At 42.9% G+C, this 17,743-nt stretch overlaps 1 protein-coding gene across 1 annotated transcript; it reads left to right on the top strand.

Annotated features, from left to right (window-relative positions):
- Positions 1-332: 332 nt before the first annotated feature.
- LOC142197247 (acyl-coenzyme A amino acid N-acyltransferase 2-like) lies at positions 333-9,661 on the top strand. Its single transcript, XM_075267446.1, has 4 exons — positions 333-459; positions 7,024-7,488; positions 8,720-8,919; positions 9,068-9,661. Exons 1-4 carry the CDS (start codon positions 333-335, stop codon positions 9,659-9,661), a joined length of 1,386 nt encoding a protein of 461 aa, XP_075123547.1.
- The last annotated feature ends 8,082 nt before the right edge of the window (positions 9,662-17,743 follow it).

Raw genomic sequence — 17,743 nt, 5'->3', positions numbered from 1 at the left:
GTGTAGATCTGTCATCTGCTCCATGTATGTGATCCCTGTCCTCCTGAATACTGGGCAGTGCTGAGGTCGCTTCTATAAGGCTTCATGTCCATGACCGTGTGCACAGTTTGTGGGTTTCATGGCTAGTACACTGACCCATTGAGTTCTAGGTCCTCATACACACAACAATGTATTTTCATGGGGCCGGGAGCAAAACTCAGAACAGGTTCTATTTCTATTTGTTTTGCTCTGTGGCCTTAATGAATGGGGCCACGAAGACACGGGTGACACACGACATACACATGACGTGTCTTAACAGTCAGATATATGAATTGCAAAAAAGTACGTACCTTATGATAGATCACTCGCAGTCAGATATATTGGATGGCTCAGTTGTAGTCAGCAAACATGAGGCAAGAAACAAGATGGGTCAGATCAGTCACCGTCAGATAGTTGAGTTAGTCAGTTGGGTCAGTTGCAGTAAGTTTGTACCTTATGATAGATCAGTCACCTACAGATGTGGCAAAGATTAACATGACATGTAATGTGTTGACTTTTTCATGGCACAGAAAGTTAAGTTAAACCTTGCCGCACCTGTACATCAGTCACAGTGGCGTAATGACTATGGTAGCTGCTGCCACAGGGCCCTGGACATTAGGGAGCCGGCGGAACCCATATACTGCTTACTGCATGATATTACACAGTGTATACCGTACTTCCATGTAGCAAAAAGCAGAAATCCAGACACCCCCGAGCCATCAGCAAAGGGGGACATGACTTTGGGGTGGAGGAACCAACAACTCTTGCTGTTTCTTTGTGCAGTAGTTGTGTGGATATATATATAGGCTGGTTCAGCCGTAGGAGTATACATCTGTGTATACTCAGCCGTAGGAGTATACATCTGTGTATACTCAGCCGTAGGAGTATACATCTGTGTATACTCAGCCGTAGGAGTATACATCTGTGTATACTCAGCCGTAGGAGTATACATCTGTGTATACTCAGCCGTAGGAGTATACATCTGTGTATACTCAGCCGTAGGAGTATACATCTGTGTATACTCAGCCGTAGGAGTATACATCTGTGTATACTCAGCCGTAGGAGTATACATCTGTGTATACTCAGCCGTAGGAGTATACATCTGTGTATACTCAGCCGTAGGAGTATATAGTGTCCAGTGTGTTACTGGAGGGAGGAGTTTAGGAATAGATGTCACTTCCTGTCTCCTCCATCATCTTCTCTTTCTCTTACCACAAGGACATGAGGAAACATGTCTGCTGTATTAGGGGGTATAATACTGCAGTGTATCACCTCACACACCACTGGTGTCACCACATTCACATTACTGCTAGTTTAGTATCACCAACTGTACTGTATATGATGAATTATTACCTCAGGATATATACAGTCACAGCGTCCCCTCATGTATTTATTTCCCACTGTAGACATGGCTGATATATCATGTATACTGCAGTATAATGCAGGTTGTTCACGGGGACTGAGGGGCTCTCTGTGGTGGAGCTGGGCGGTCACGTGTAATGGAGACCCTGTGGTGAGAGAGGGACAGCCTGATATCAGATATACAGTGTAGTGATGTTACTGGAGACTGCGCTGATAATCCCTGTATATACCTCCATCTCTGTGCTAATACTGATCCTGGTGGGCATTGGTTAAATCTCTCAGGGCTGTATACAGGTCATACTGTATATACCCATACCGTATATAGATTATTTTTAATTGGCAGGGTGGGGGTCCTTGGAGTTGGCTTAAATTTTCAGAGGAGGATTAATTTATCTTGCTTTGGCTGGTCTTTGGGCTTCTGCTTGGTGGTGTCCTGGGGAGTGGGTTATTCTATGTGGTATACTGCCATTCTGGGTGTTATGGTGCCCCTGAGCCAGTGCTTGTGACTGGGGGTAATTTGGCGTGGTGGAACAATTAGCAGCCAGACTTTTTGTAGCTCCACCTGACCCCTTGCCCTATATCCATTATAAATGACTTCCACTTACGGCTCATCCTCAGGATTGGACTAAGCTTCACACAGTTCCAGAATACAACGATTTACCTGGTATCAATTTTGCATCAGTGTAGCTGTAGGTGACTTCTGTTTTGCAGAATTAGTTGTGTTTTCCAAAGACACCATTTTGGGGTATATATAACCATGGTGGACCTAGCCTGTCTGCTGCCTGAGGCAAAATACAGAAAGGTGCCCCTCCTCCCTCCTTCCAAAAAATTCCAATTTATCTATCTTTGGTTTCGTGATTAAAATTTTAGGACTTGCAGGACATTTGCAGATCAAAAAAATGGCCCCCAACAGTATACAACCCCCCCCCCTTTTTTTTTTTTTTGTTGACCTCACACAGTACATAACTGCATCCCTCCACCCACATTATATGACCCCCATATGACCTTTGGCACTCCAGTTGTTGTGAAACCATAACTCCCAGCATGCACACTTGCCAAGCTGTTCATGGCACTCCCACAGAAGTGAATGGAACATCTTCATAGTTGTAGTTTCACAACAGTTGCACCCCTGTGTGGGGCAGAACAATAATCTCATCTGTTTAGATGCTATGTTCTGTGTTGCCTGTGGGGGAGCTGTGACTGTTTTTGATGCAATGCTTCATCTGAAGGGAGCAGTGATCCTATCGGAGTTTCGACTTTTTATTCTAAATGTGGAGGTGGTAAGATCCCTCCAATTTGTTGTTTTCCAGGAGTTGCTTATCTTGCCTTTGCAGCATAGATTATATGGAATATGAAGTTTCTATGGCATTTACATTCTTATCACTACACTTTGTAGGATTTTACACATGATGTGAGGTTGTTATTTGGGGATTTTTCCTGTTATGTATAATAAGGATTAGAGATGAGCGAGTAGTACTCGATCAAATACTACGGTATTCGAAATACTCGTACTCGATCGAGTACCACTCGCTGTTCGAATGTAAAAGTTCGATGCAGAACCAGCATTGATTGGCCGAATGCTATACAGTCGGCCAATCAACGCTGGTTCTTCTCCTACCTTTAGAAGTCTTCTCCGTGCAGCTTCCCCGCGGTGTCTTCCGGCTCTGAATTCACTCTGCCAGGCATTGGGCCTGAGCAAAGCCGACTGCGCATGTCATGTTGTAGTGCGGGCATGCGCAGTCGGCTCTGCCCAGGCCCGAGGCCTGGCAGAGTGAATTCAAAGCCGGAAGATGCCGCGGGGACGCTGCACGGAGAAGACTTCTCGGAGGATCCAGCCCGACCCTCACTCGTGCACTTGGTAAGTATAATTTGATCGAATGTTGCCTACCCCTGAAATGAGCATTTTCCCCCCATAGACTATAGGGTTCGATTTGAGTAGTCGAATATCGAGGGACTGCTCGAAACGAATATCGAACCTCGAACATTTTACTGTTTGCTCATCTCTAAGGATATTTCACAAGACATGAGACATACAGTATTTTTTGGACTACAAGATGCACTTTTTCCCCAAAAATTTGTGAGAAAAATTGAGGGAAGGGGGTGTTTTACAGGCTGAATGTATGAAGAGGGGGTGATGCTGTAGACCCTGGGCTGCAAGTTGAGTGTGTCCCAGAGAACTTTCCCCACCATCAGCCGTACTATCACAGTGGATGCTGGATCTGTAAAGTTCATGGCGGCTGCTCTACTGCAGAGCTGTCGCCATAGCTGCTAGGTCTCTGTTGATCGTGGGCATTACTACCTCAAAGCCCTTCCCCCTTCAAGTGTAAAAACTGCCCTTGGGGACGGTCTCTACCGGCCACTTACCTTTCAAGTTACAGGCTGGCTCTTGTGCGGTGAGATCGTAAGAGCTGGTGTAGCACTCAGGAGGGCCAGGGCTGGTATCATGGGTAATATATCAGATGCGACCGGCTTTCAGGGGGTCCCTGGGTCCCAAATGTGCACAAAATCTCCTTTTTGATGTCCCCGACTACCCACCCCCACTCTTATATCTGACAATGACAACAGACAACCAGGTCTCTGGGGTAGCCATTGCTCTTTTACTAGCAGGACAAGGTAATACAAATGTACATATGGAGTAATTCTTCACATACAATACAGCGATCTTTGTAGGTAGTGTCCAATTGAGCAGGTGATAGAGTTTGGAGCAGGAATGCTTTGCATAGTTTAATTAGTAGTTGCTTGGGTAGTTAAACTTGTATATACTTGTAAAGATGGCCTATATCTAGGGGTTAGTCCTCAACAAACTGGGTACACGTATGTAGAAGAGCGAATACAATTTGTCAGGTGCGGGAGACCCTCAAATTCTGCCAGACTAGCTATGGGCTTCTTAAATATAGATTTGTCCCAAAGACTTACTTGAATAGAGAGTTACGTGTGAGGTCCCAGATGTATGGATAGGCAGGTCCATAAGCTTTTAGTGCTTGTAAGCTTGGAACTTCAGAGGAAAACACTCTGAGTACAGAGGAAAAGACATCTCTGCTTGGAGTGCCCTGAGACTTGGCTGCCATTTTCAGCTCCACATGTCTTGTCTACAGCTAGCTCCACACAAAGGACCCAGACAAAAGGTCCCCAACCCCCCTAGAGGGGGCTGTAACTCCTCCTCCTCCAGGCCAGTCAAGGGAGCTTGATTGGTGCTGAAGGTCACCTGATCATACTGGACATTCCTTCACACTGACAACTCAAATTACAATGGCAAAGTATAGGCAGGTGTTGTTCACAAAAACATCCACAAGATGGCGCATTAATAGACCCCCCGTGTGCTGGCTCGGGTAAAATAGAAACACTGGTAAATATATAGAAGGAATGAAGGGGGAGGAATCTCTTTACCTTATATGCAAATGTCCATACCATCTCGGTCTGCAAGGACTATTAAAGGGAATTGGACAAGCAGTACTGGGACATTACACTGGCCTGTTTCTGTGACAGCTGGAAGCCTAAGGGTATGTTCACATGGCAGAAACAAAATTCTGCTGTGTGAACTCCGTGTGACTAGCCACGACAGGATTCAGTTGCGGCATTCTGCTCCTGATTAGGCCCGAATGAATAGGTTTAATTAGGAGGGAGTCTCGTGCCGTGGTGGTGAACGCTGTAGCGGAAAAAAATCAAAAGTTCCTAACCTTTTTTTTTTTTTTTCCTGTTACTGTTTCGCCTTTCGTAAAAATTTGAATAAAAAGTGATCAAAGCAATAAACATTCCCAAAAATGTTATACATCAAATGTATACTCGACCCCCCCCCCCCCCCAAAAAAAAAAAAAAAAAAAGAGGCCCTATGCATCCCTGTACATGGAAATATAAAAATGTTAGAATATGGCAAATTTTTTTAAAATGTTTTGGAGTTTTGTTAAGGGGTTAAAATGTAAATAAAGGTACATATAAATTTGTTGTCCCCGGACTCGTACCGAACATAGAATACAGGTGACATGTTATTTTGGCTGCAGATTGAATGCCATAGAAATGCCCCCACATTATAATGTCCACCTCCAATTGCCCCACATTAAAAACTCGATCTCCTGGTGTACAATATAATGTCCCCCTCTAGCTACCCTCACCGTATAAGATTCTCTGCAGTTGTCCTTAGTATAATGTTCTCCTCCAGGTGTCCCCCCCCCACCCCCTCCAAGTATGTCTCCATCCAGCTGCTATATATAATGGTGTGAGTTGAATCCAGGACATACCTCCTGCTGACCAGGATAGGATGTGGAATCCTGGACTTTCCTGCTGATGCCAGGACTGTTGGGACATATGATAACTGTATAGAGGCCAACAAAAAGGGGCAGTATACAGAAGAGGAATAAAACTTCCAAAAGCAGTCAACCAAATTATTTGGGGGAAGATGGCGAAAGCATCTGCCTAAGACACCAAGAAACTTGAGTCTTCAGTAGTTGATACCTTTTTTTTAATGGCTGGCTAATGATGACAGATTACAAGCTTTCGGGATAACTCTGATCCCTTCCTCAGGTATAGTATAAAAACAATTTCTGAAGTATTCATACAGTATTTATGTACTGAGGGACACATAGCAATACAGTTTTAGATGGGAGGGTATAAGTTTCTTTAGGTCCATAATAATTCAGTAGATTCTGGTATCCTCCATCTGAGGAAGGGATCTGAGTTATCCCGAAAGCTTGTAATCTCTCATCATTATTAGTTAGCCATTTAAAAAGGTATCAACTAATGAAGACTCAAGTTTTATTTTTTATATTTCATACCCAATGGCTAACACGGTACAAAAACAAACGTTTTCCTTATAGGACACCAAGGTGATGCTAGGATGGGAGAGAATTGGGAGTTAGCATTGAAGCCAATACAGTAGTTGATCTAGCATTGAGATTTACTAGGAATATGGCTTAAATGAAATGGATGATATGGTGGGTGAGTATGTATTATAGATAAGTACATTAGGGACCGGTAGGAAAGGATGGATGGACTCTCATACATTGAATTACTTCTTCCAACAGCTTACATACTTTACTAGGGATCAAGTGGTGAAGAACTCTGCCGCTTTGGGCACTATGACAGTTTGTCTTACCCAATTTTATTGAAGTCACCGGAGTAATCTTTTAAAGGGGCTCTATCATTGGGAAAAGTCATTTTTAACTAAGCACATCCCTGTATAGCCTTTAAAAAGGCTATTCCACACGTACCTTTTGTATGTAAATCGCCTCAGTGGTTTTTGAATGAGCCCGTTTTTATTCACATGCTAATTATCCTCTCGATGCACCCTGGAAGTCTCATCGTGCACCCTCTGCCTATTCTTTCCTATGTATGTATTCAGCAGAGGCTGGTGCTGATAGGAAAGAATAGAAGAGACGAGTGCTGCCGGGAACTTCCTGTGCTGGCTGAAGCTAATTAGCATATGAATTAAAATGGGCTCATTCAAAATCCACTGAGGCAATTTACATACAAAAGGTAAGTGTGAAATAGCATTTCTAAAGACTATGCATGTATGTGCTTAGTTAAAAATGACTTTTCCCAATGATAGAGCCCCTTTAATAGTATAATTATTGAGGATCTTATTAAAGGCATTGTGATTGATGTCCAGTCTCAAGTAATTCTCACTTTAATACTCTTCTGATTATTTAGATACGATCAGCCTTACAGCCTACCCCAAGGCCTCTCTAGTAGATGAGCCTGTGAGAATCCAAGTTTGGGGTCTTCAGCCACAGCAACGAATAACCTTGAGAGCTTGGTTAAACGATGAGACGGGGCAGCTTTTTTATTCTCAAGCCTTCTATGTCAGCGATACAGAGGGAAAAGTAGACCTGGAACATTCACCAGCCACTGGTGGAGACTTCCAAGGACTGTATCCGATGGGTCTGTTCTGGGCTTTGAAGCCATCCAGCCCTTTCAAACGACTTACAAAAATTGACATAATGGGAAGTCCTTTACATGTTCACCTGGACGTCTACAGTTATCTGGAATTGAATCCCTTCCCTGATACACCTCCTGCTGCAACTACAAGTGTCCAAAGATGGTTCGCGGCTGCTGGGGTTCAGGCAACTGAGGTCAAACAAGGAAGAATCAGAGGAATTTTATTCCTTCCTCCAGGTAAATAGTTTACTTTTGGTTTTTTAGCCTATAATACATGAAGCTAAAAAGATCATGGTTGGTTTGGTTAGGATTCTATTAACATGAAGCAAAATTTCAATAATGTCATTGCTATATTTGGAGTTGAGAAGAATTTTGCCTTTTTAGGCCCTCATACACATTGTGAAAAGCAGCTGAATATCCAATTTGTATGGTCAATTTGAAAGCCCCAATTCTATTGTTCTCCCTGAGATAAGATTCCACCAGAGGTGCCTGGCGTCCTGAGTGGGCTATAAAAATCAATGTTTTCGGCCAAGCCCACTGGTAGGATCAACCAACCAACTAATGTGTATGGAGTCCCTACTGACAAATCTTTTTGTTGTTAAGGAGATAAGCTGCTGCAAGGGGAGTCCTACAACAATCTTCTCTCCTCACTGAATTCATGAAAGAAGCACCGATGAGATTAGTTGAGCCCGCATATGTATGAATGAGACAGCTGTATGGGCAGTAGTTCTCTAGTCTCCGTATTATAAAAAAAACAAAAAAACACTTGGCGAAGACAAGCATGTATGTGTATAGGGTAGCTGGGAGAAATAGCCATTCAGTCAACAACTATGTTGAAAACGTGTAGGGTTGTTTGACTTCCTCAGGATGAACAGTGTAGAACTAGATAGGAAATCTGGGCCACAGCCTATCTGCGCTCCACCTAGAAGGTGGTCAACATTATGCCTCAGCTTGGCACACATCTCGGTTCCTGCATCCCATTTGTCACTTTCTTTAGACAATGGGTGGAGCAGGTCTAGGGCCGGGGCGACCCAGTCCATCATAAACCTGGAACGGGGCCTTCACTGCATTTCTACTCCCACTGACCTCAATGGGAGCTGAGCTGCAGTGAAGATGGTGGGCTGCCAGACAATGGATGGAGCTTTCTGCTTCTGACCATATGTTATGTATTGGACAGGTGCTGGAAGCAGTTCTATTTAGGTGATCGGTCCAGTAGCCAGGTGTCGGCCCAGCGATCAGATATTTATGGCCTATCCTCAGATAAAGAAGGAAATGGAAAAATTAAGCCTGGACAACCGTCTTTAAGAGGCTGGAACCTAAGACTTGACAAGAAACCACCCTATATCTTGTACTTGATAGACCTAAGACTATTTTCAAGGATCTCAACTTGTTCTACAAGCATCATGGTGACTCTCAAAGGCAGGTAGTGGGGGACAGATATATATATTTGATTTTTCTCTCTTTATAGGTGATGGTCCTTTCCCAGGGGTTATAGACATATATAACGATGTTAGAGGTATTATAGAGATTCGACCTTTTCTCTTTGCCAGTCGTGGATTTGCCGCCTTTTCATTGCCTCACTTTGGTTTTTATGATCCGAAAACTCCGGACCATGTTGATCTTCAGTACTTCGAGGAGGCTGCTAACTTCCTTGTTAATCATCCAAAGGTAAGCAAAATCCATCTTCTGTAAGACATCCATACATTTTGCTACCAAAATATTGTTGCTGGGGGATAGTTGATTAAAATTATTACTATAACCACATAGCTTACTATTTACAAGTATTTTTTTTATCATTGACCTCTTTTTCATTCAGGTGTCAAGTGCTGGAGTCGGAGTCATAGGCCTTAATAAAGCGGCTGAGATAGCTCTGGCCATGGCATGTTTCATACCCCAAATTGTGGCTACAATCTGTATCAATGGGACCATTTGTGTAACTGGCCCGGATCTCCGTTATGGTGACCTGACAATAAGAGCACTTCCTCCTCAAGAAAAAACAAACTTGTTCAACACCTTGTGGGCCATTGATGATGGCCGTATGCCAGGAGACCTGAGAGACGTGGCACGCCTGGATTCGATACTTCCTATTGAGAAAGCCAGAAGTTCCATCTTGTTCTTGGTGGGAAAAAATGACCTAACTCACGACAGTTTGTTATATGCTAAACTAGGTAAAACCAGAGCGGAAATGTTTGGTAAGAAGGACGTGTACTTACAGTCTTACGCTAGTGCTGGACCTCTTCTCGAACCTCCAGGTTACCCTTTATGCCTTGTGTTTATAAATCCTAATACTGGTGCTGCTGGATTGTGGGGTGAAGAACTCATAACGCACAGCAAAGCACAAGAAATGAGCTGGCGGGAAACACTTTGCTTCTTCAGCAACTATATACCACGTCCTCAGCCGAGTAAATGATACCCCCCCTCCCCCTTCACCCCCTCAGTAACATGGGGGACCTTTTTGAATATATTTACAACAGAATGGAATACTGTATATAACATTTTGTACCAAATAAATTAAAGCAGAAAGTCGATATGTTGTCATCCATAACAGCCAGTCTCTTTTCACACTACTGTTTGAAGGTTTCTTTCAGTCTCTAAACACAGAACAATAATGTGACAGTCACGTAACTACTGAACTCCGGGGATAATATTTACCTGTAGATCACAAAGTATCTTGATATTAAAAAATACACCATCAGGGATCACATTTGTAACCTACGAACACCCCTACAAAGGATTATTACTCCAGTAGCCCACAAAGAATACTACTACTTAAACCACTGGACCATCTACTAGAGCGGATGGAGTGCCGAAGATATGAACACACTGTGTCACTGGATGGATTTGGTTTGGGCTACTCTTGAGGGGGGTTGTCTAAAGTGGTCCCCTGATCTTTACCATTTAACCCATTCCTATACAGGGAACTAGTCATAGGAGCAGCCTCTGTACAGTGACAGGTGACCCACACAGTTCGAGAAATACTGACACATGGCACTGAAGAGACAGAGGACAGGCTGAGGTCAGGGAGGCAGAGTATATTCGGCACAATGAAAGCAGGAGGTCTGGCAGGGATCAAAATTGATACACAATTTTGAGTCAGGGCAGGTTGCACAGATAAGAGAAACTGGTCCAAGGTGAGAAAAACAGGTAAACGGCTTTGGCCCACTGGCAACCTAGGAATCTTTTTGCTCAGACTCCTTCATTTTGGGAAACTTGCCATGAATAGCTCACAGGTGTGGCTCTACAACGGACATTGCTGGTGAGAATCCTAAGGCTGAAGACACACTTGTCGTATCTACAGCAGGTTGGCTTCCACACTGGTCTAATCCACCCGCTGTGACTGAAACCTCTAGTACAAAGTGACAATTATTACTGTAGGTCTTACCAGTGACTTTCAGCCTTTGTGATGCAAACGAAAAGGAAATTATCTCCCAAGTTTTCATTCAGCGTGGGCTCTGTGGATAGACTACAAGGGCACGACTGTCATCCACAAGTCACCTTAGACAGCCTATCTCCTATTCCTTTTGTAATCTCCCTCATTTGATGCATATCCCCCCCATGTGCTGTATGAGCTAATATTTTGTTCTTTCATTTTATCTCTTCATTTTTATTACTTGATTTATTTCCTGTTTGTTCTGATATTTTTATTCTTTGAACCTCTACGGCGTATCTATGATTTGGAGATCACATGCCATGTTCTATAATATGCTGTAGTACGATACTCTCATGTATTTGTACTCCCTCGAGTGACATTTGTGTGTTACATTGTAACACTCAGGAGGGCCAGGGCTGGTATCACGGGTAATATATCAGATGTGGCCGGATTTCAGGGGGTCCCTGGGTCCCAAATGTGCAAAAAATCTCCTTTTTGATGTCCCCGACTACCCACCCCCACATGATATCTGACAATGACAACAGACAACCAGGTCTCGGGGGGGTAGTCGTTGCTCTTTTACTAGCAGGACAAAGTAATATAAATGTACATATGGAGTAGTTCTTCATATACAATACAGCGATCTTTGTAGGTAGTGTCCAATTAAGAAGGTGATAGAGCTCGGAGCAGGAATGCTTTGGATAGTTTAATTAATAGTTGCTTGGGTAGTTAAGCTTGTATATACTTGTAAAGATGGCCTGTATCCAGGGGGTTAGTCCTCAAACTGGGTACACGTATGTAGGAGAGCAACTAGAATTGCCAGCAGCGGGAGACCCTCGAATTCTGCCAGACTAGCTATGAGCTTAAATATAGATTTGTCCCAAAGACTTACTTGAATAGAGAGATACATGTAGAAGTCCCAGATGTATGGATAAAACAGGTCCGTAAACTTTAGTGCTTGTAGGCTTGGAGCTTCAGAGGAAAGTGTTCTCTGAGGAGAATCTTGAGTACAGAGGAAAAGACATCTCTGTTTGGAGTGTCTTGAGACTTGGCTGCCATTTTCAGCTCCCTCGAGGGGGCTGTAACTCCTCCTCCAGGCCAGTCAAGGGAGTTTGATTGGTCCTGAAGGTCACCTGATCATAATGGACACACCTTCACATTGGCAACTCAAATTACAATGGCAAGTATAGGCAGGTGTAGTTCACAAAAACATCCACAAGATGGCGCATTAATAGACCCCCTGTGTGCTGGCTCTGGTAAAATAGAAACACTGGTAAATATATAGAAGAAATGAAGGGGGAGGAAACTCTTTACCTTATATGCAAATGTCCATACCATCTCGGTCTGCAAGGACTATTAAAGGGAATGGGACGAGCAGTACCGGGACATTACAACATCTCTACAGAACATGTATGTTATGTTTATTTCTATACAATGTTTGTACTTTCATATTTTCAGAAAATTTTATAAATTATAAAAAAAAAATGCTAAAAGGGATATACCTAGTGGCAAGAACTTTAGAGAGGTTTGTCAGGTGCAAAACACCACCATTTATTTAAAGTGTATTACAGTTTTTTTTCCCACAAAAAAATTTACACACACACCCCTACACCTTTTAAGTAAAGGAAAACTGAAAGGAAGTCCTAAATCCTTATATATTTATAGACTATGCAACAAAAATTGGGCCTTGCCCTAAGATATCCAGCCAGTATTGGTGGTAACACACGTATAAAGTACATGGTGGTGCAACCAGATTAGCAAGACTGGGTGATGTAACCAGGTCAGGATGCCTGTGGACCACAAGTCTACAAAGAAATTTAAAAATCAATGGGAGCCACTCAGGAGGTGCTCATTCTTCAAGCCGCGTCGCCTAGCGATTTGGCATGAAGACACTCCCTCCTCCGGACTAGGCCCATTCATTGGGCCTAATCCAGAGCAGAGTGCGCGGCTGGATGCCGATGCAGTGCACTGGCTTTCAGTCGCGGCTACCCGGCTTTTGGACAAGAACGTGAGGCGGTCTCCGCCTCAGGTTCAGGTCTTAAAGACTCCGTGTGAACTTACCCTAAGGGTATCATTCCAAGGACAAGGGTAGAAGAAGGGAACAGAAAAGAAAAAAAAAAGGGAGGGAATTTCTCCTTTACATCGCTTACAGCAGTCCCTCCAACACCAGATCTACCTCATCCACCATCACCATGTCCTACCTGGACCTAGAAGGGCCACCATAGGGGCATTATACTTTATGGTGACCACAAAGGGGACAATATAGTGAATGGGGACACTGAATACTGTGGGGGCACATATGGGCATCGAACTGTGTCTGTTACAAAGAGATGTGCGTTATTACATTGTGGGTGGGAGGAACTGGCTGGGAATGGCTAGGGGATATGGACAGGGCTAGGGATATGACTTAACACATATAGAAAAACTTACTGCAGCGTGCTACCGGAATTCTCCTTCTTTAACCCCTTAATGAACCATGACATAATATTACGTCATGGGCGCTAGGTACTTAGCGCACCATGAAGTAATACTACGTCATGGTAATTCTGCCCGCTTACTAGCTGAGCGGGCGGAATCGGAAGCGGGTGAGAGCTGTTACCGACAGCGCTCACCCTTTTCCATAACCTCCGGTCGGTGCTTTTACTGATTGGATGTTTTAACCCTTTGATTGATGGTCAAACATGATCACCGCAAACAAAGGGTTTTGCGCTTTTCCGCCCCCCCCCACCCCCGGCAAGATGGGGGGGGGGGGGGTACCAGTATGTCCACTATGAAGCCTGGGATCGGGCTAGTGACCCCAGGCTGCCCTGAGCCCCACTGACCTCTTTCATCCTTGCCGGGTCTTCTGGAAGTGAGTCTGTGCCATGCGCACAGCTCACTTCCTGTTATGCACTGTGAGACACGTGCATGCTGTTTCTCACAGAGCATAATACAGGATCAGTGATGAAATAATCACTGATCCAAGTTTCCCATAGGGACAGATGAAAAAGTGGAAAAAAAATTAGTGTTTTAAAACAATTAATAAAGTTATAAAGCCCCAAAAATTCCCTTCTTTCTATAGAAAATGAATTATATAAAAAAAACCCTAAAAATTAATAAAAAAACAATGCATATTTGGTATCGCCGCTTCCGTAACAATCTGTACAATAAAACGGAAACAATATTTAATGTACACGATGAATGACGGGAAAAACCTACCGGAAGTAGTGATTTTTTGCTATCTCACCTTACAAAATATGCTGTAAAAAGTGATCAAAAAGTCATATGCACCCCACAACAGTACCAATAAAAAGCACAGGTTGTCCTGCAAAAAATAAGCCACCAACCAACACTATCAACCGAAAAATAAAAATGTTACGCCTCTCAGAAAATGGCGATGCAAAAAACATTGATTTATGTCCCCAAATGTGTTTTTGTTCTGCAAAACTAGTAACACATAAAAAAATAATATAAATCACCGTAACCGTATCGACCCGCAGAATAAAGATCACATGTTACTTATACTGTACGCTGCATGGCGAAAAATTTAAAAGTTAAAACACAATGCCAGATTTGATTTTTTTTTAAATCCAGCAAAAAAGAGTTAATAAAATGTATTCAATAAGTTGTAGGCACCCAAAAATGGTGTCATTACAAAATGCATCTCATCCTGCAAACAGCAAGCCCTTATATGGCCACGTCACCAGAAAAATAAAGAAAATATAGCATCTAGCAATGCGAGGACAAAAACCCGCAAAAAAACCCAAATTATTAGAATACAACTGGCTGCGGCAGGAAGGGAATATATAAACTCTGTAAGTGGATATCAGGAGACACCCCAGATTTACAGATTATGAGAGAAAAGACACCAGAAGTGACCCCAGAGTGTCACCCCATTCATAGGAGCAACTGGGACATAGTAGGGAATGTGGTGTTCTCAATGTACTCCGCACGGCTTATATAATCCCTCTTCACCATCTGCTGTGCAGTCTGGGATACTAATACTCACTACACCCCCTGATAAATTCTTTGAGGGGTGCAGTTTTCAAAATTGGGTCACTCCTTTGGGGAATCCACTTTTGTGGTACCTTACAGGCTCTACAAACATGACATGGCGTTCAGATACCAAACATCTGAATCTGTACTCCAAAAGCATAGCGCTCCTGCCCTTCTGCGCCCTGCTGTGTGCCCAAACTGTAGTTTATGCCACATGTATGACACTGGTGAACCCGGGATAACGTACATAATGTCATATGTGGGTATAAACTGATATTGGGGCACAGCCGGACACAGAAGGAAAGAAGGCTTATTTGGTTTTTGGAGCACAGACTTACAAAATGGGGTCACTTCTTGGGGAATTCCAGTTTACTGGCACCTCCAGGACTCTGCAAAAACATCATGGCACCCAGAAAGTCCCTCTAAATCTGTACCCCAAAAGCTAAAAAGCGCAGTCCTCCTTCCCTTCTGAGCCCTCCTGTGTGCCCAAGCAGCAGTTTACACCCACATATATCATTTTTTGCCCCTCCGGATGGCCCCTTAATAGTTTTAGGAGTGCAGGTCTCTGACAACACAAAGTGGGTGCAACGTATTGGGCACCGAAATGGCATATTTCTTTACAAATTTCAATTTTTGGGAAGCATTTTTAGTCTCAAAATCATAATACCCCTTGATACATTCCTTGATGGGTGTAGTTTCTAAAATGGGGTCACTTTTGAGGGGTTTCCATTGTATTGATACTTTAGGGGCTCAGCAAATGCGACATGGCACCAGAAAACTATTCCAGCAATATCTGCCCTCCAAAAACCAAATAGCACTCTTTCCATTCTGAGCCCCACCATGTACCCATACAGCAGATTATGGCCACCTATGGGGTATTGGCGCGTTCAGAAGAAATTGTGTAACAAACTGTGGGGGCTTTTAATTCTTTAACGGCTTGCAAAAATTTTAAATATGGTGCTAAATGGACGATTCATTGGAAAAAAAACTATTTTTCATTATTACGTCCCAATGTTAATAAAATCTGTGAAACATCCGTGAGGTCAAAATGCTCACTCTACCCCTAGATAAATACTATGAGGGGTGTAGTTTCCAAAATGGGGTCACTTTTAGGTGGTTTCCACGGTATTGGTACTCTAGGGGCTCTGCAAATTCAAAATGGCACCTGAAAACTATTCCAGCAAAATCCACCCTCCTAAAGCCAAATGGCGCTCTTTCCATTCTGAGCCCTGCCATGTACCCACACAGCAGATAATGGCCACATATGGGGTATTTCCGTGTTCAGGAGAAATTGTTTAACAAACTGTGGGGGACTTTTTCTCCTTTAACCCCTTGTGAAAATGAAAACTTTGGGGATAAAGTGACATTTCAGTCATTTTTCATTTACACATTCCATTGTTAACAAAATCTGTGAAACGGCTGTTGGGTCAAAATACTCACTTATCCCCCTTTATGAATTCTGTGAGAAGTGTAGTTTCTAAAATGGGGTCACTTTTGGGGGGTTTCCATTGTTTTGGTACTCTAGGGGCTCTGCAAATGAGACATGGCGTATTAAAACTATTCCAGTAAAATCTGCTGTTCAAACACCCTGTGTCGCTCCTTCCCTTCCATGCGCTGCCGTCTTCCCAAAAATCAGTTTACACCCACATGTGGGGTATTTCTGTGCACGGGAGAAATTGCACAATAAACTCCCAGATGCATTTTCTCCTTTAACCCTTTTTGAATGTGTTAATTTTAGGTCTAAATGAATGTATTAGTGAAAAAAAGTTAAATGTCTAAATGTCTAAATTTCACCTTAAAGGGTTAACAAACATCCCAAATGCTGTTTTGCATTATTTGAGAGGTTCAGTTTTGAAAATGGGGTGATTTATGGGGGTTTCTATTATTTAGACCTTTACAATTCCTTTCAAAACTGAAGTGGTCCCTAAAAAATTATTTTGGGGAATTTTCTTGGAAATCTGGAAAATCGCTGTTACACTTGTAAGCCTTGTAACATCCAAAATAAATTAAAAGACGATCAAAAGATGACGCCGAGATAAAGCAGAGATATGGGAGATGATATTTATTCATGTATTTTGGTGGTATGACTATCTGCCTGAAAAGCAGAGAATTTCACATTTTGAAAATTGCAAGTTTTTCCAAATTTCCATCAAATGTCCTTTTTTTTTTATAAATAAATACAAAAATATTGATTAGTGTTTACCACTAACATGAAGTATAATGTGTTATGAGAAAACAATCTCGCGCAGGATACTTATATTTTTTCAACGTCCCGCTGTCATCTTTGCCTCCCATTGAGAATAATAAGAGGCAGAATCTGGCGGTATCTGATGCTGATTCGGGGGCTTGTACCTCTCCGCAGCTCAGGGGAATACAGCTGCACTTGATGACAGATTTTGTCTGTTTGGTGCACACACAGACTGAATTTCAAAAGTGAAACTCGATTGTGTGAATTTAGCCTGAGACCACACCTTGCGGAAATGCGGTGTTTTTGGATGTCATGGAAGGTCTGGAAATATGAATAAGATTTAGTTTAATTTCATCGAACATTGCAGGAAAAAATGCCATAGAAAACTTGTGAAAATGCCGCATGTTAATTTTTATGTAGCTTTTTCCCCAGGGACATTTATGGGAGAGGCAAAAATGGCAAATGCAAAGGAAAAATAATAAAAATCCACGAGATTTATTTCTACTGTTTTTTTCCAAACTTGCTTTGTGTGATGAACTGACTGCACTATCACTTTGTTCCACCTGTGGGGGCAGAGGAGTAGTTGGGTGGGGCCCTTGGGGCAGGCGGGGCAAGTTCCCCAAGTCCATTTGGGATTGTGTAGTTGTGAGGCTCAAGCTGAGACGTCTGTGGAAGCTGAGGCAGTGGCTGCCGGATACACTGAGGCTATGAGCACACCCGGTAGGAACCTGTTACAGAATCTCAAATTGCTGATAAAAAAAAAATGTGAACACTTTTTAATCTGATGACATGTCACAGAACATAATGGATTCCTGATGGGCCTCATAATAGTCCCCTTTGGTCTGTTTGTATGATATAGTAGGCCGCAGGCACAGATGTCGTCCCATTACGTGTCAATATGTCATTTGCTGCATGTATGTGATCCCTGTCCTCCTGAATACAGGGCAGTGCTGAGGTCG

The sequence above is a fragment of the Leptodactylus fuscus genome, chromosome 1 (assembly GCF_031893055.1).
Source record: "Leptodactylus fuscus isolate aLepFus1 chromosome 1, aLepFus1.hap2, whole genome shotgun sequence".
NCBI lineage: Eukaryota > Metazoa > Chordata > Amphibia > Anura > Leptodactylidae > Leptodactylus > Leptodactylus fuscus.
This window is presented reverse-complemented; position numbering and strand designations above follow the sequence as displayed.

Excerpts from the sequence above, each read along its gene's own strand:
- LOC142197247 (XM_075267446.1), top strand. The coding sequence starts at position 333 with ATGATAGATCACTCGCAGTCAGATATATTGGATGGCTCAGTTGTAGTC. Across the intron at positions 460-7,023 it reads AGTCAGTTGGGTCAGTTGCA|ATACGATCAGCCTTACAGCC; the intron begins GTAAGTTTGTAC and ends CTGATTATTTAG. Across the intron at positions 7,489-8,719 it reads AATTTTATTCCTTCCTCCAG|GTGATGGTCCTTTCCCAGGG; the intron begins GTAAATAGTTTA and ends CTCTCTTTATAG.